Source organism: Anser cygnoides, chromosome 1 (assembly GCF_040182565.1).
Source record: "Anser cygnoides isolate HZ-2024a breed goose chromosome 1, Taihu_goose_T2T_genome, whole genome shotgun sequence".
NCBI classification, from domain to species: domain Eukaryota; kingdom Metazoa; phylum Chordata; class Aves; order Anseriformes; family Anatidae; genus Anser; species Anser cygnoides.
This window is the reverse complement of record NC_089873.1, coordinates 1,888,365-1,906,516: the sequence shown is the minus strand read 5'-3', so window position 1 is coordinate 1,906,516 and position 18,152 is coordinate 1,888,365. Positions and strand designations below refer to the sequence as shown.

The window sequence follows — 18,152 nt, the reverse complement described above, 5'->3', positions numbered from 1 at the left end:
TCCTCCTGAGTCACCCCAGCACCTGCCCCTGGCTCCTCAGGGCAGACTCCAAGCCCAGGCACGTGGGGCTGATTTCACACTCCAGAAAGTGGGACTCCTTCAGGCCCCCAGGAAGCTTTGTCAGAGCTGGGGAGGTGGCAAAAACCCACCCAAATGGTGCTCTCCCCACTGCAGGACTGGTCAAACTGGGGGTTGTGTGCCTGCTCCCAGCCCCAGCTTCTCCAGGCTGCTCTTGGAGGTGATGTGAGCAGCATCCAGCTTCTGACAGGCAAGTTCTGGCAGGATATAGGATATTTCCCACACAGCAGCAATTACAGTCAATAATGCTCAGAGTTAACCTACCCAGAGCACCCCCTTACCGGCATTCACTGTTTCCCCAAAGGCACCATCCACACAGTAGGGACCTCCACGTACAAACAACCCAATTAAATCCAGAGAGCTCAGAGCAAAAAAAAAAAGTCTTTATTCAAATACAAAAGACAGTTGCATAGAAGTGTACTGGTACATTTCTCATTAAAAGGTGCTTTTGCAGTAAGAGCCAGAGCAAGAGTTTGCCATTTCAACCAAAGCAGGCAGCTTGCGACATTCCCCTGGACTAAAAACCAGGATCCTCTGCCCAGGCAGGATGTGTCCCCAGCACTGAGCCAGGCACCTATTCAGCTTCACTCATCGATAAACAGCCGTGTGACAAAGCTCGAGACACCCATGCTACAGAAGTGCACTAGGAGCACGTAGACTAGGCAAGCAGAAAAGGCATAATACTTCAAACAGTAGCGGTGAGGTTCAGGACAGTCCTTTGGCACCTCCAGGCACTCAAGACCAGTTTAGCCTGATGACAGATAGTTTATATTTCATCTGAGGTTTGGCTTCATTAAGAACAGACAGGAGTTTGTTAGTACTCATCCTCATCGGCCTCATCCTCTTCTCCATCTGCTGAGTCCCTTCCAACCTCCTCATAATCCTTCTCCAGGGCAGCCAGGTCCTCCCTGGCCTCTGAGAACTCCCCCTCCTCCATGCCCTCGCCTACGTACCAGTGCACAAAGGCACGCTTGGCGTACATCAGGTCAAACTTGTGGTCCAGGCGAGCCCACGCCTCAGCGATGGCCGTGGTGTTGCTCAGCATGCAGACAGCACGCTGCACCTTGGCCAGGTCCCCCCCGGGCACCACCGTGGGTGGCTGGTAGTTGATACCCACCTTGAAGCCTGTGGGGCACCAGTCCACAAACTGGATCGACCGGCGGGTTTTAATAGCCGCGATGGCCGCGTTCACATCCTTGGGCACCACGTCGCCCCGGTACAGCAGGCAGCACGCCATGTACTTGCCACGGCGCGGGTCACACTTCACCATCTGGTTGGAGAACTCAAAGCAAGCGTTGGTGATCTCCGGCACCGACAGCTGCTCGTGGTAGGCTTTCTCTGCCGAGATGATGGGCGCATAGGTTGTGAGCGGGAAGTGTATCCGCGGGTAAGGCACCAGGTTGGTCTGGAATTCAATCAGGTCAACGTTCAAGGCGCCGTTAAATCTCAAGGAAGCTGTAACGGAGGAGACGATCTGCCCAATGAGCCTGTTGAGGTTGGTGTAGGTGGGACGCTCGATGTCCAGGTTGCGGTTGCAGATGTCGTAGATGGCCTCGTTGTCCACCATGAAGGAGCAGTCCGAGTGCTCCAGGGTGGTGTGGGTGGTGAGGATGGAGTTGTAGGGCTCCACCACCGCTGTGGAGACCTGCGGGGCCGGGTACACGGAGAACTCCAGCTTGGACTTCTTGCTGTACTCCACAGAGAGCCGCTCCATGAGGAGGGAGGTGAACCCCGAGCCCGTGCCTCCCCCAAAGCTGTGGAAGACCAGGAACCCTTGGAGGCCGCTGCACTGGTCAGCCTGCAGTGGAATAATGCATTTTTACCTCTCTGTTAAGGACTCTCCCATATGACATAGTAATAAATGCTGCTTGGAGAACTTACTGAGAAGTAGCTAAACAAAACCTAATTCAACCTTGAGTACATCCAACCCCTAGAATAGATCCATTCCTATCACCCTACAAAAGATGAATAAGTAGACATGTGTTAATCAACTTCAGGATCTCCATAGAGCTACTATAGGTAGTTCTGCGTCATCAAATGGAAACTGAGGAACTTGCCCAGAGTTATCAGCCAAATGCACATCTCAGTACCTGAGAGTAAACAGGAGGCAGTATGTGGGTCCTAGACCCTTGGGAGACATCTCAAAAGCACTTCAGCTGCATGCAACCATGTACAGCATTACAAACTTTCCTTGCTCTTATCAAGCATGGAGTTTGGTCTTGCCAGCCCACTGCAGTTTGCCTGTTTGGAATTAATCTCTGCAGTTGCACAACGGGAATGTGGCCTCCTTGAGGTCAAAAGTCCTTCTCTTCCACTTCTTACATCTAGCATTGCCTCATTCCTGTTCCAACCCCCCATACATGTATGATACTGAGCAACCCTTGCTTTACGTGAAGATATACAAAATCAGATGGCCCACTCACAGCAGCAGCCACTTTTGAGCTCAGATACAGGGTTTTTTTTCTTCAAAGACTATTACTCCGAAACCCAAAGCTTAATCGCATGGTCCACAGTGTGCTATTTTCAGAGGAAGACCACCTTTTTCCTTACCATTTTGCGAATCCTGCTGAGTACAGTGTCTATGATCTCCTTCCCAATGGTGTAGTGACCACGGGCATAGTTGTTGGCAGCATCCTCCTTGCCGCTGATGAGCTGCTCCGGATGGAAGAGCCCATGGTAGGTCCCAGTCCGGATCTCGTCTACAGGGAAGGGCAGTCATGGAGAGCAGCACACAGTTACAGGTTGTGGATATTCGTGTGGCAGAGTAAAATGGGTAATAAAATCCCCTAGGAACCCATGTGAGATGAGGCTACACACACACAGTAACAGTTACAGCACGGTTAGTGCAGACGGGGGATCGCAGCAAGGGTCAGAATAACTCTGTCCAGGCCCTACTCCTCCACCTTCCCCTAGCATCCACCTTGAGATCCTGACATAATTTGGCTTTAAAGATTTAGGATGCTGCCTATGCTTCCAACACTGGTGTAGGTCTACAGTTACCACATGCAGCTTATGCTCCTGCTTGTCGCAGGAGGCTCGAAGCATGGCCTCCACCGCCTGCCCTACAGCACACCAAAGAGAAGACAGGGTGCCTTCAGCGCTGACGTTTCCCCTATATTCATCCAACCCAGCTAACGAAGATAGGATTAGGAGCAATTTCTCTAGGCTCCACACAGTCAGTGAGTTTGAGACACCTCCAGAGGTTATTCAGACCCACTCAAACTCAGTGTTGGATATTTCATTTTCATTCATTTCATATTCTGTTGGCTTGCTTACTCAGATCCCAATTTAGTGCCTTGACTAGGTACCTAAAAATTAAATGGAACCAAACAGAAGTCTACATTCCTTCCATTAGTTGAAATAGCGAGTCACACATCCGAGATGGTAAGACAGGAACACATTCACCCCCAGGAGAGGCCTAGGAGGCAGGAGCAGGTTAGATGCACAGCCTAAGTGGATGCAGGTGACTGGGAGTCATTTCCACCAGATTCTTGAGGAAAAGAACTTGAATAGGAAGGTATTGTGAATCAAATTAAAACATCAAATTGAGTCAACCCCCCAGAGATCACTAATGGAGCTGGGGGAAGTAGCAAACTTGCAGCAGCAAAACATACAGCTTCCACAGAACTTGTAGCACCCATCTGCCCACAGAAGCTTCAGAGGAAGCCTTGGCCAGATGTGGAACAAGTCCTAGGATGTGGTAATTCACCCTGTGGTGTATTACTGAGGTTGATAAACCCACACCTCTTCACACCTGTGAGGATCCTGCTTAACAGAGCAGGCCTCTTAAGAAGAGGGACGAGCTGAGGACAGGTATTAGGGATAACGGGTCTGTCCCTCCCAGATCCGTTTGGAAAGGCAGCCCCCAGCCAAGTTCTGCTGGCTGGAGACTTTTTACCACAGCAGAAGAGAGTGGGAGCTACTGGACAATGATCCAGGCCCCAGTAAGAAAGGCGAGGAGTTCCTCTGACGACAAATGACGATACCACAACACCCGCTATTACCAATGACGGTGGGCTCCAGGTCTATGAACACTGCCCGGGGCACGTGCTTGCCAGACGCCGTCTCACAGAAGAAGGTCTCAAAAGACGAATCCACTTGTTCGGCCTCCGGCTCCACGGGTTTCGCCACCTTGGGGCCAGGAATGGTCCCATCGGCCTGGATGCCGTGCTCGAGGCAGTACAGCTCCCAGCAGGCGTTGCCCATCTGCACGCCCGCCTGCCCGATGTGGATGGAAATGCACTCCCTCTGCAAGGGGAAACGGCGCGTTAAGGCAATTTTTAGACATCCTGCGGCTTAACTTTAAGCCCCTGTGGCTCTCGTTGGGGCCGTTCGCTGATTAGGGAAGCAGGCGGCTTCCGCCCACCGCTGGGAGCTGGAGCGAGGATCAAACCATGACCCACAGGCGTAGCATCCCTAGGAAGGGCTTGCCTGGCCTGAGGCAGGGGGGGAAGGAAGGAAGGAAGGAGGTGATGGGCTTCATGCTGAGGCAGGAAGCAGCTGAGCACCGCTGGCTCCTTCTGGAGCAGTGCTCACCTGGTCCCACCATGGAGCCAGGTGGCCACCGATCCCCTGGGGGTCAGGACCTGGGGACAACAACTCCAGGCTCCAAAACACTTCTACACCAAGCAGGGAGAAGCCAAAAGCTTGGAGTCACACCAGGAAACAAAGCTGGAGGACAGCAGCAGTTGCCCAGGGCCAGAACAAGGGCAGGCCAACAGCCGAGGAGAGGCTCAGAGTCTCCATTTACGCAGGTCACCCTCCAGGAGCCTCCAAACAACCTCCAGGGATGTGTTGGAGGTACCTGCACCTTCTGGAGACTCTCTGGGGACTTCTGATGGTTGCACGCTTCCCTCGGTAATTGGCACCTCTGCTGTTTCCACCTCCCCGAGATCAAAGTGCTGCTGCAGCGCCAGCTCCCCAGGGGATCCCATTAAAGGGTGCTGGGGATCCCACCCAGGCACGGTGAGCAGTACCATTGCTCCTGGTGGTGATGGAGAGGATGCTTTGCATGTGTACACCCCTAAACGTGACTGCCCGGCCAGAGGGACCTGGTCCCTTGAAGGCACAACCCTCTAAGCCACACTAGAGGGTCCTGAGCACCAACTGTTCTTGGCCATGAGAAGCCATCAGGACGCAACACGACTTCTCCCCTCTTTGCCTCCATGCACGGACGTGCCAAGAGGTTTCTCAGCACTCAAGCTGAGCCCAGGGGCCACCACGTGTCCAGGCCATCTGCCACAAAGCTGGACACCAACTGTCCAAGCATCCCTTCGCCACCGCAGAGGGACACCGAGCCCTCCACCCACAGCTGGTGGAGCACAGCTGAACCCTGCTCCGGGCTGAGCCCGCCAGCGCTGCTGGGCGGGGAGGCCGCGTGCAAGTCCTCCCTCTCCGAGCTGATATTTGCACTATTTGGGAAATGCTGCCTGCCATTCGCCCATCCCTCCCAGCAAGATGGTTGCAATAGCTCCTCGCCAGGGTTTGCAGGGGTCAGCGGCACAGCCCCGTCGGGGGCACGGGCCGGAACAGCTGCTCCGCTCACCATCCTCTCCCAGTTTGCTGGTCCCAGCACCTGCTGCAGGGGGGCACTGCCATTTTCAGCCCAGAGCCCAGGGAAGGGCAGGGGGAAGAGAAGAAAAGAGAAAGAAAAGAGGGGCCTGCTAGAAGGAAGAAAGCATAGATCACATTCTACAACTTTTTTTTTTTTCTTTAAACCCTCCCCATATATGCTGGAAGGGCTTTTTTTTCCCCCCCCCTTTTTTTTTTTCCTGAGATTCCAGATCTCCAACTTTTGCCCTCTGCATCAAGATAAATTGCATTTTACCGACTCTGGCCATAGGCAGCCTATTGTTGTCCAGCTGATTTTCCCATTGGAAATACCATGGGAATGTTTAACTGTTTTATAACCGGGACAGACTCTAGAAGTCACGGGATAAAAGGAAGAAGTTCAAAAGCTGGCTCGCTAGGAGTTACTTTGAAGTTTTCTTCCACTTGCAACACGCAAAAGGACATCATCAGATTTTCCAACAAGGCGCTCTTTTGCATTCACAAGAGGGTGACAGCTGTGTTACTCTTCACAAAAAGTTTCAGCCAGAGTAGGCAGGTCTGCAAGTTTTTTAGTAACCAGATCAATCCCCTTCAGTTTCACAGCTGCAAACTCTTCAGGGCAAAGATTCAATTAAAAAAAAAAATAAACCTAGAAGGAAGGGGGACCTTATTCATTTAATAAATAATCCCAAGGGTTTGTAGCAGACAAAGGCAACATGGCAGCTCACTCCTAAGGAAAAAAACCCTAAAGGTCTCTGCAAGTTGCACCAGATCCCTGTGGCAGTGTGAGAGTTGAAGTGTTAAACTCGGGAAAAGGGCCAGCGGTGCCAAACTTCAGGCTTTGTTCTACCCCACAGTTGCGTTTCAAGATATGCTGGTTCCCCCCCGCCAAAAAAAAAAAAAAAAAAGAAAAACCCAACTTGCATTAGAGAGCCAGGCACTTTGCAACTCTACAGACCCCATCTCAGGAGCTGCAAATTCAGAGGGAAAAAGCAGCAAGAGGCCACTTTGCTGTTCTGCGAGCAAGTCCCTCACTTTTCCCTTATAAGGAGCAAAGTTTGAATCAATAAGCCATAAGCTAATCAGCAATTAAATAAAGCCGGTTGGAATTAACATCCCCAAGAGACAGGAGAGAAAGAGAGCAAGCAAGCTGTTCAGCTCCGTGCGCTTGGAAAATCCACAGCCTACACTTTAAGTTTAGGCTAATACAAATATAAGGCATGCTCTTACCATGATGAGACTGGAGCCTCGCTAAGATCTAAGCAAAACAGCTGCTGCCCCTGCCTCTCCCTGCAACTTTATAGCCCAGGAAGGCTTGACTCCACCTGAATATAAAGAAGCTTTCTGCTAGCTTAAAGGAGCAGAGCTCCTTTTTCCTGTGCATCCCCAGAAATAGCAAGGGATAAAACGGTCTCTTCGTGTCTGGCTGGTGCAAATTCTGTGATTAAACAGCCTACAGGGGTACAGTGCAGCTTTTTTCTTTTTTTATTTTTTTTTTTTTTCCAAACAGCCTCAACTGGGAAAAGAAAAAAGAGAAAAAGAAGAAAAAAAAGAAAAAAAGAAAAAAAAAAGTAGATGCCGAAGTTGGGCTAAAAAGAAGGAAACTCTGGGGAAATTTGAGTACCCCCATATGATTCACTTTATCCAGAAGAAACAATAATCTTCCCCTTATTGTTATCCAGAGCACTGCCATTGGTGATGTTGTATTTTGTCTATTTTCTTTTCTATTTCTGCATTCCGTATCTCAATGACCTCCTTGGCAATCCGCTGATTTTTGCACCTCTGTGGCATTAAGCTGTAGGCTCAGACCCCCCATTTTCCTTACCTGCTGGACATTTAGGGTTCATTTTTCATTTGCCCTGCCGAGAGCTGACATAGGGACTCGGAGCCAGCTCTGGCCCCATCCAGGGGCAGGTACCCTACGAGGGTAGGTACATCTTTAGGGATGCTCTGGGTCTGCCCTGATGGCTCAGTGGGCTCTGTGTCTGCATGAAATCACCCAGGCAGGGAGTTTTCCCTCTGTTCTGCATTTGTGAGACCCCCTCTGCTTGCTGGGTCCAGTTTGGGCTCCCCAGTACAAGACAGGCAGTGGTATACTGGAGGAAATCCAGTGCAGACTGCCAGGTTTGGGGGACAGGACATGGAAGGAAAGGGTAAGCGTGGGGCTTGTTCATCCTCAAGAACCTTGCAGCTCACCACGAAGGTGGTCAGATGTGGAACAGGAACCTGAAGATGGGGGACTCTTCATCCTTGAACATATTCAGAAGTCACCTGCACACATCCTGATCCAAGCTGACTCCAAGATATTTTCAGGAAGCAAAATTAAACTTCTTGCCATGGACCTGCATGCTCCAACCTGACCTTAGGAGCACCACCAGCCACGGGGTGACCTTCTTCAGCGAATCTTTATTCCCTAATTGTATTCTCAACACCACGTATGGGCTCAGCCGAGCCTGAAGCGTGGGAGAATTCAACCCCCAGCTCTGCCAAAAAATGGGCACGAGTCTGCAGTGCTGGTGGGCAGAGAGATGAGATGAGATGAGCTGACCTGCCCGAGGAGGCATCTAGGGACCAGCTTTCCTCCACCAACGTGCTGAGCCCAGCCTCTGCGGGCAGATGGGAGCATCACCCTGTTCCTGCTCCGGGCTATGCCACGGGTTTAGGGAAGCCAAGCAGGTTGGACGCACCTGCTTTGGAAGTGGGGGAATTCAGGGCTAATTGGGTCAGGCAGCCTTCTTTTGTTAGATACAGCCTCACGTAAACACATTTGTCAGCGTCGTGGCCTCTGCTGGGAATAAAGGTGGCCTCCGAGGACAGGGAAGCTATTCATTCCTGGCCCGAACCGAGAACCTCCCCAAACGTGCGCGCCGAGCCTGCCGGTCAGACAAGATCTTCTCTTTCCAGGAGACATCTGTTTCCCAAGGAGAACAGTGAAAATGAGGAACTCTGGCAGTTTTGAGTATGAAATATTCATTCGTTGGCTGATGTCTGGTCAACGCCGAGCTACGCGTGACTCCGAGTCAAAGTTTGGGGCGGCTGATTTCTTTTTTCATGGGAAACGGAAAGCGAAGGGGAGGAGTGCTGTAGGTGGTGACATGGTGACAGAGACAACCTGCCTGCAATCTCAGCTCCGGGACGTATTTAGAACAGCATCAAGGAGAAGGCCAGAGAGCAACCCCCCAGAGGACCCACTGCGGCAGCTCCCGGCCTTTTTATAGCCAGACCTCACAGCTGCTGCCTCCTTTTTCCCACTCCAGCATCCTAAATATTGCCTCCTGGCTCTGCCTGGTCCTCCTGTTGCCGTCCCCACCATGCACCAGCTGCTCTTAGCCTCCACGGAGCAAATCCGTACCCACGAGGATGGGGGCGGCATCCCAAAACTCGCTGAATGAGTGTCCTCGGGCGGAGGGGAGAACTGATCTGCGACCACGCTCTGGGGAAGCACTTGAATCATCGGGCTGCTGAGGAAGAGAAAAACCTGCTGTCAAAAGGTTTTGGCCCTGGGAAGAGAAAATATTTACTTTCAGCCAATATTAATTTTTGGTGTTGCTCTAAGAGGAAAAAGTGTGGGGGGAAAAAAACTCTATTTTGCTTCAAGCTGAGCCAAATGTGGGTTTTTCAGGGTGTTTTTGGTTAATTGGCTGAACTGAAAAAACAGTGATTTACGTAGCTCCCAAATCCACCATTTTAGGCGTAATTTGCTCCCGTCTTTAATTGTTCACCCAGTTAAATTTGCTCCCTGTTTCACACGTGAATTTCCCTAGCATCAGCTTTCAGCCACTGGCTCTCATTATGCCTTTTTCTGGGGAGTGAAGGCTGCCAACTTTCCACACCCTCGTCCCCCTGAAGGCGGTTGTTGTCTTTTCAAGTGAATTTCGTGCTGGCCCAATATGCAGAACAACAGTCCTAGAAATCTGCATCCTCGGCGTTAACCTGAACCACCAGATCCCATTCCCCAGCAGTTCTCTGTCTGCCCCCGTTGTCCTCCAGGGACATAAAACCCCAAAACACCATTAATGAGAACACCCCGGTGACCTGGACAAACCTGGGCTCGTCCCACCTAACGCCAATACCCACTAACAATCCTCCAAAAGGGAGGGAGCCTGTCCTATGCCAGCTGTTCCCAAGGCTCAGCCAGTGGTGAGCACATCCCATAAGACCTTTGAGACCCTTAGGAGCTCACGGTGGCCGTGCAGATTTTATTACATGCCTGGTAAGCAAACGAGGATCCTCCCAAGGGGCACCCCCTTGCTGATGGGCCACCTAGCCTTCTGGACACCCCACTTCTCCCCCCAGGTTGTAGGAAGGCCTCAGGCCACTGTTCCCCTATTTTAGGTTTGCCAGGGCTGCTGCCGAAGTGCTGCTCCTGACGTTGGTTGCCCTTTATCACGACACAGTGAGGCCCCAGCCTCAGCTCAGGCATCTGTTACTGATAACCAGAGATGATTTATCCAGGCGTTAGCCTGGCTATCTCCAGCGTACGACTGCGTGTGCTTCTGTCCATGCACCGTTTGTGTTCATCCTGCTGCTTCCCCGCTTTTCTGCTTCGCGTGCACGAAGGACACAAGGAGGGCCAACTCCACTTGGTTTGGACAAATCCACTTACGTGGTTTCCTACCCCTCCTTCCAACGCACAGAGTTGGCTCCTGCAAACACCTCCTTGCAATGGAAGACAAGTGCAGCAATTTGGATGCAGGGGGATCAGAGATACTCACAAAAAAAAAATCAGTTAATCTTACCACAAAAGTAAACTACCAATACACCGCTTGCAACAAAAGCATTCGGCATCGGTAGGAACTTTCAACGTTCTCCACAGCAGTGCAAAAAGTTTCCAGCAAAAAGTGGTTAAAACCGAAACCCTCCGTTTCAAGGCTATCAGGTTGGGATGTTTTGACATTCCAGCTTCTCCACCCCCCTCCCCTCATTCTCCTTTCCAAATAAAACCCTGGCAGACCCGTCCCCACTCTGCGAGACAGCTCAATTGGAGTGGAACTGCATATTTCAGCAGAGCGCCGTTCCAGCAGAATTCCCCCAACCAGCTCTGCCTCGAAGCTATTCCCGTAACCGAGGGTGGAGAAAGCACCTTCTCTGGATTTGTGTCTGCACAGCTGTGCTTCTACTCTGCCTCCCCGAAATCAGATAGCAACCAGCTGCGGGGCAGGGGCTTCGTTGCGGTGGGGTCAGGCTGTAGCAAGAGCCCACGAGGATGTATTTTTATTTATTCTCGAGTTGCAAAGGGTTATTTCTACTCTTCTTCCTTTAATTACCTTGGAAGTAACGAGGTAAATGCTTTAAGGAAAAGCTTTCTTCTAAAGTAACTTGGAGAAAGCTGGGTTTATATTCTTTAATGGGTTTCAGAGTGGCTGTGATGTGTCAGGCAAAGGTCTGCCTTCTGGTGCCCTGCTCCCAGCCATGGCCGTGAGCAGCTGCTTAGAGAAGTGTAAAGGGCAGGGAAAATGGATATAACATCCCCTGAAGTCTCTCCGCTGATTTTTATTCAGCTCAGGGACTTTCTGAACTGCATGTGGTTTCCACATACTCAGTAACACTCAATGCGTTTCCCTGCCATGAGTTTGTCTCGTGCCCTTGAACGTTGTCCAACCTTAGCGTCAGCTCCCGGGCACTTTTAGTTTCAATTTGTTCAGCGGGACTCCAAGTGACCAGCCTCCTGCATTTCCCTGTCCGTACGGCTGAAGCCGTCTCAGCCCTAAAGACTGTGTGCAGCTGTAGAAAGGCAAGTGGCTGAGCTGTGCCTTTTCCTCTGCCAACAATGTGACTTTATCTAGTTCTGCGAAGGATCCCGGCCGCTCTCTGCTCCCTTAGTAGCTGACCCTACTACCAGTCCTGCAAGTTTTTGTTTTAAAGCAAAAGAGGCTGAGCCAGACTCTCTCCATCGTTCGTTGCTCCCCATGGAACTGCCCCGTGTTGCATTTCAGCATGGATTCAATTCTTTATTGACCCACTCCGAAGGGCCCTTCTCTGTGAGACACCTTTATTTCCCACCTGTCTGCATATGGGAAACATTGAGAGCAAAGCTGGGGTAGAAAAATTCTTGCCAATCTCACGAGCAGTCTAAAAACTCAGCCTTAGTGCTTCCCTTTGTGTTTAATTTCAGAGGTACCAACACTGCCGTCAGTGGAGTTGAAAGCTGAAGCTTTGCATCAAGTGTTTTGGAAGAATTGTATTTCAGTGCAGACGTTTAATTTGTATTATTGGGATTAACCTGAAGATTCAGTGTGCAGAGATCTGTTACGTGCTGGGAAAGATGGGTAGACACATTTGACTGTCCGGGATGTTCTTGGCAGAGTGGGATGTTCTCGTTTCTGCACGTATCCTTATAGAAAAGGATAGGTTGGGAGCTGCTGAAAACGAATTCACAGCAGCATCAAAAGGACATCGTAAAGCTGCAGTTAGAGACCTGTTCCCCTGCTGTGCTTAGCTGTGCAAAGAAGTTTTGAGCAAGAGCCCTTCCCATGCCACAAAGCTCACACATGATTGACGTTTCTGATTACTTGCAGCTCGTGGGGTTTTTCTAATGGCCCTAAACCTCTGACAACGATAAATGCTGTCATTGAGCCTATGTAAACAACGATTTTGAAGATGTAAGAGCAAAACACTTTTTCCTTCATCTTCTGAAAGATGGAATGCATTGTAAAAATACACGCAAGGGCTGCGCTGTTATTAAAACTGGCTTTTTTACGCTGGTCAGCTCTTTGGCTGAGACAAAACACAAATGAGGCCCAACCATAACGTCTGTAGAAGGTGCAAGGAGGGAGAACGGAGGAGCAGAGTGTCTTGGATTATCCAAACTAATTTGCTTAATTTTCTCCTAAAAGGAATTAATTCTGCATGGTGCACAGGAGTTGGGAAATGCGTCACTTGAGGCTTACAGCAGCGGCTTGGCCAGCTAGGATATCTCATAAGCCTCGCTGAAGAGCTCTGAAACCTTTCACAAGTCGACTGTGTCACTTGGCGGAGTTCCTGTTGTGACCGTGAACCACAAGTATTATCTAGCTTAATGCTCGCTGACTACCTGGAATGCAAAGGCAATTTTCATGTCGTTTTATGGCACTTATTTTCTAGGTTTTTCAAGATGAAAATACTAGATTTTTTTTTTTTTTTTTTAACGGCTCTGAATGCTGATGGTGACACACACCCTAATCATGTGCAATTTATGGCCGAAGGTTTTATGGCATCATAAACGTCCAAGCTGCCTCGAATCCTCCAGATGACTACTTTCAAAGTACTGTAAGTGCTTAAATGAGCAACGTTGCCAAGTGTATAAAATTCTACAAAATAACTCGACGCTTTGAATCCTGAAAGAGATCGGTGTCAATGAAGCATGCTTTAATCTTCGCCTAATTAAGTCGGCTTGTTTGAGAACCACAGGTCCTTAATGCATGTGTTACTAATTCCCTGTCTAATCCAAAAAAATCTTTCCGAAAGAGCACAGTCCTAACAAGACAGACTCTCCATTTAGGTCAGTGTAGTCTCCACTCCTCCTTGCTGAGAGTGGGGAAGAGAAAACCTTGCAGGCAAAAGCCCTCCTTTGAGCAAAATCTTCTCTGGCCCCGAAGACGAGAAGCACAGAGCAAAGCTCAAATTTCAAATTTCTCCTGGAGCATCACCAGCTTCTGGAAACGCAGTGAATCCATTTTGCAACCCCTGGCAGCACTTGCTAGCAGGTGGATGCTGCAGCATCAGTGGGATTCTCAGCACTCACGAGATCCCACAGATACCATGTGGGCACAATCTTCAACCCTAATTTGTCTCTGACAAGCACTGGGCTGCCTGATTCAATCTTCAGCAGAGTAAACTGCCTCAGACACTACCGGGGACTTGGCCATAAAGTCAGGATGCGGCCTGAAGCAAGGTAGAGCTGGCGTCCTGACCTCCTGACAGTCAGGAGAGAGACTGGTTGTACCAACCAGTGTTGGGCTTAATGCCTGACTTTGAGATAATATTGTTATATAGCACACTAAATCCACTTACGCTTATTAAAATTCCAAGCTCTGATGAGCGCATAAATGCACAAGCAGCGGTTATCAGGGCTGTGCAGCTGGTAAGTCTCATGCATAAGGCAGGGGAAGAAGGCATTGGGTGAGGCCAATGAAGACTCGTGCTCACGTGCTGATTATTAGCAGATTAACGTACCCTTCCTGCCCTGTGCTTGCCCTCAGAGCTGCCTGAGATGAGAAGCTGGGGATTCCCTTGGGCATGATGTCTCCAGTCTGGTAGGCATACAGCAAAGCAAGGGAGGAATGTGTGAGAGGTAGATCTCGGCATTAGGAAGCGTTTTCTTCTTCTCCATCCCCATAATGAAACAAATGAACAAACTCCTGAGTCCTTCGTCAGTGACAGAGGACAGGAGGAGCAGCTGACTAGCCCCAGAGCCCGGAGACACTGGAGAGATACAAAAAAAAAAAAAAAAAAAAGAGTGGAAATCTAACAACAAGGATTTCAAGAGGCATGAAAAGGATCTCCCAGCTGGACCGGCTTCTTAGCTTTCCTAAATTTTTGCACTAGGAGTCCTGTGGCCCACAAGAGTTTCTTCACCTCTTTTGAGCTGTGTCCCATGCTTTGAGGTTCCTCTTTGTCTTCCGCTGTTAGCAGATCCCATGATTATTCTGGATGTAAGGACTTAAGTCCCTTCTAGAAAAGGGTAACGGGGACTCTGATTTTCAGTCGACTTCTCCCTGCTCTGTTCTACTCTTTCACCACCACCTGCCTTCTTTTTTTAACATGGTCTCCAGTGAACAGGTGAAATTCAGATTGGTGTCCACTGTTCTTCTATTGCCTTGAGCAGCAGTGGGAAGAGAGATGCTAACACCGTCCTGGGACCACTACAGCCCGGGTTGGTAATGCTGGATTTTGGTGCTGGTTAATAAGACTTCCAAAATGGCAGATAAGGCACAATGGGTGCAGAGCGGAGGCAGTCTGATTTCTGCCACGCTCATGCTGCGTAAAGATGGATGGAGACTTTATCTTGAGCATGTAACTGAAAGGCAAACACAGGTCAGCGTGCTGGAGGTGGGTAACAAGCCAGATCAACTCTGCTTGAGCTCAGATTTTGGGGTGTGTTTCCCTCCCCATTGTGGCCACAGCTCAATCCAATTGTGACAGACTCATAACGAAGAGTGGCCTTCAAAAACCTATATTTGCACTGGATACTCATCTGTAGTAATCTCACAAAACCCTCTTTTAGTGCCCGCTTATCTGTGTGGATCCTGCAAGTGTTCCTGGTCATCCAGATCCTACAAATCTCCTTGAAGACAGGGACCTTCCACCCCACCAAGGTGCACTCAGGCTCCATGGAAGACATCAAGGCCATGTCATAGATCTATGACAACATCACCACCTGCAACCTGCATAACCAGCATCACACTGGTACCTGCTGATGGGACATACGGTGTCCTCTCCCATTGTGTCCTCGTTTTAACAGGGCCTTCAGTATTGATTTCACCAAGAGAGTGCTGACTTCCCCTGGTGACCTATTCCTTGGATATGCTTTACCCCCATGACCTACACACCTATAGTTTCAGCAGACAAGGTCTGCCATAAGCACCTTTCAGATCACTAACGTCTGTGTTCTGAGTTCTTCAACCAGATGGAAGAAGCATTTGATAAGTCCACGGCTCGCAGCCTGCTGTACTGGGGGGGAGGCAGTGCTCAGGGATGTGGCTGTGGCCACCGCAGAATGCAAAAAAAAACAAACAAAACAAAAAAAAAGGTCCTGAAAGCCTGGGAGTTTTTCAAACCCAGGAGGACACACCAGTTTGTGGATGGCTGCTGCAGAAACCAGGGCTCATCTGAGCTGGCGAGGTCTCTAGGGCAGGAGACAGAGCTGTGGAGAGGGACTGGAAAGAAATTAAAGGATATGAGTGATGGAGATGAAGTATGCGAATGCCTATCGGTAACTATTAGCCAATATAAATGAAATACTGAGTGGGACAATACAATTTGCTAAACTGTTTAGGTTTGGACAAAAATGGAAACTTCACAGTTTTGTCATGTTAAGTCTACACTGGAATAGAATAAACAAAATTAATTCCTCTCACTTTGGCATAATATCAGTGCTGAGCCTGACTACTCTGGCATACTCTATCGAGAGTAAGCCTGGCGTATTGTGTATGCTTATTCTTCCTCCTATCCCAATGGCACATTTCAAAATAGAAGCACAACTTCTTTCTAAAACCTTCCAGTCTTTGCCTCGCATATGGTTATGTTTAACCCTTTGGCAGGCTGCTCTGTTCAGCTTACAGAAGGGGTATCTACTTTTCTGAATCAAGTTGCAGGTTTCACTTCAAAGTTAGGCTTGTTTTTTAGTACCTCTGAAGAATCCATTTCTGATTCATTACTAAAATACAGCCAAGGCAGTGAAATGCCTTGTGCATATGTGGGATTTTTAATGCGTTTCAAAGCATTTCATCCAACTGGTGCACAGAAGTTGAGATCAACCTGCGACTGAAATGAACATGATAAACTGTAAAAGGTCGTTCCAGCATAGCAGTCTGGGGTGCCAGCATTGTTAAAGGGAGATCTTTTTGCCAAAACTGTCTGGTCTAAAGGTAGACTTGGACCCCAGAGGAGATAAATCCAATTTCCAAGCAATGATAAACCATTACCTACTCCCTCTTCTGGGACCAGTTAGGGCTGCCACTCCATGAGAGAGACCCTGTCCCAACATAACAGCCATTTTTCACAGAGGGGAAGGGCTGAAATGAAGGTAGCTGAGATGTCACCCAAGTGGGACATGTCTCCTCATCTAAGCGTGTCTAAACTTTCACCCTGTGTCTTGCTCAAAACCCCACTTTACCTGGAGTGGGGTGGGACAAATCAGGCGGGTATCTGATAGCTTTTCAAGACAGAATTTGCTGGGTTTGCTAGCCAATGCCTGTCTAGCCAAGGCATCTGCTTTTCCCCAGCACTATCAGAATTTAAGACTGCGTTGTAAACAGTTTACACGGTGGTTTCACACTGGGACGCTGCAAACCTCAGCAAGGGACTGTGGCCTGTGAGATTCCAGTCTCCTCACACAAACAAGCAGGAGATGAAAATCCCACCTCCCTCCTTTGCCTGGTTTCATGATACTACATAGGGTCCACGCATTTAACACTCGTTTTGTCAGGGGAAAGGGAAAACCCTGCAAAAGCCAGAGGAGAAAAGGGTCAGGGAGGCGGCTCTGTGAGGGGAGCCACTGCCCCGGCCCCATGCCCTCACCCTGGGTCACATCCCAGCTCACACCACGTTTAAACCACTTGTATGTGTATTTTGAGGGGATTTTGAGGGGGTGTCTGAGGCACGTTTTTTAGATCGCAGTTGATTTCCGAAGTTTATTTTTTCAGATTTGGGGGGGGGCGGGGGTTAAGGGGGGGGGAGAGTTGTTTCTCCTCCATCAACCCCGGCGATTTCTGCCTCCCTCCAATGAAAGGGACATTGCTACTCTCCCGGGGGCCGTGAGGCACTGGCTTTTACTTCACTGAGGAGAAATGAAGGATGAGGACGGGAGGAGAGGGGACACAGCGCTTGGTTTAGGGACCGGGGGCCGGCTCCGTGCCTCAGTTTCCCCTCCCCGCGCTCCTCCCTCAGCGCGGACACCAGGGGGCGCTGCGCTCAGCCCCTCCCGCCCCCTCTTAGTCCCGCCCCCTCGTTTCCTAGCAACGCCCGCCTCCCGCCTCTCTGATTGGCTGCCGCCGACACCGCCGCCATTTTCAAACCGCCGAGGCGCCGCCGGTACCGTCGCCGCCGCCGCCGCCATTTTGTGTCGGTCTGAAGCGGCGCGGTTGAGCCCCGTCGGGTCCCGTCCCCGTCCCTCTTTCCCCGGGTGGCACCATGGAGGCCGAGCCCACGGGCCTGAAACCCCCTCGGCGGAGACGGGGCAGGGCAAGTGCAGGGCCCCGCGCCAGCCGCTCGCCCCCGGCGGCCAGCACCCCCGGTGGGGCCGCGTCGTGCAGCCGGTAGGAGCCGCGATCCCTCCCCGTTCCCCCTCAGGGGCTGGAGCCCGCCCGTGGGTACCGTGAGGGGGGCATCTCCTCAGACCGCTGGGGACTCTGTCCTTCAGGGCACTCCTCTGTTTTATGGGTAAATCCCCCCCGGCTATATGGGACCCCTGTCTCCTACCTCGTGAGGGGAATTTTGGGGGATCCGCTGCACTCCCACCGTATAAAATAGGGATATAAGGATGCTTTCTCCCCTCCTGCTGGCTTTTTGTCCTGTCTTATAAAGTGATCAGGGTTTAGGGGGTCCCTGAGTGTCCTGTAATTGGGCCTGGGGTATCCCAGTGCCACATCTTATACTGTAAAGTGTTGGGGGGGATGAGGCGTTCCTCAGGTCGTAACTGATTTCCTTGCCTGTTCCTGACCCATCAGAGGGGTGGCTGGTCTTATTTCCGTCCTTGTGTCCCAAACTGACCCTAGGCTTCCGTGAAGAAGTCCTTCTCCTCTCCCTATTTTTAGGGGGGGGTGTCTGGGGGGCTGCTTCCAGCACCTACACATCCCTCTGGGAGCAGGAAGAGAGGGTCCTTG

General features: G+C 50.5%; 2 protein-coding genes across 2 annotated transcripts in view; one reads left to right on the top strand and one right to left on the bottom strand.

Moving 5' to 3' along the window:
* Positions 1-440: 440 nt before the first annotated feature.
* On the bottom strand, positions 441-7,012 carry LOC106038759 (tubulin alpha chain). The gene is made up of 4 exons (XM_013185510.3): positions 6,859-7,012; positions 4,083-4,326; positions 2,629-2,777; positions 441-1,876 (listed from the first exon to the last, which is right to left on the bottom strand). The coding sequence occupies exons 1-4, from the start codon at positions 6,859-6,861 to the stop codon at positions 893-895; spliced, it is 1,380 nt and encodes a 459-aa protein (XP_013040964.2). The 5' UTR covers positions 6,862-7,012; the 3' UTR covers positions 441-892.
* A 10,383-nt stretch (positions 7,013-17,395) lies between these two features.
* The window catches only part of NET1 (neuroepithelial cell transforming 1), a 49,980-nt gene continuing 49,223 nt past the window's right edge, over positions 17,396-18,152 (top strand). The window contains exon 1 of the mRNA XM_048062588.2: positions 17,396-17,585. Coding sequence (XP_047918545.1) covers positions 17,461-17,585 — 125 coding nt within the window. The 5' untranslated portion in view covers positions 17,396-17,460. The remainder of the gene's footprint in view (positions 17,586-18,152) is intronic.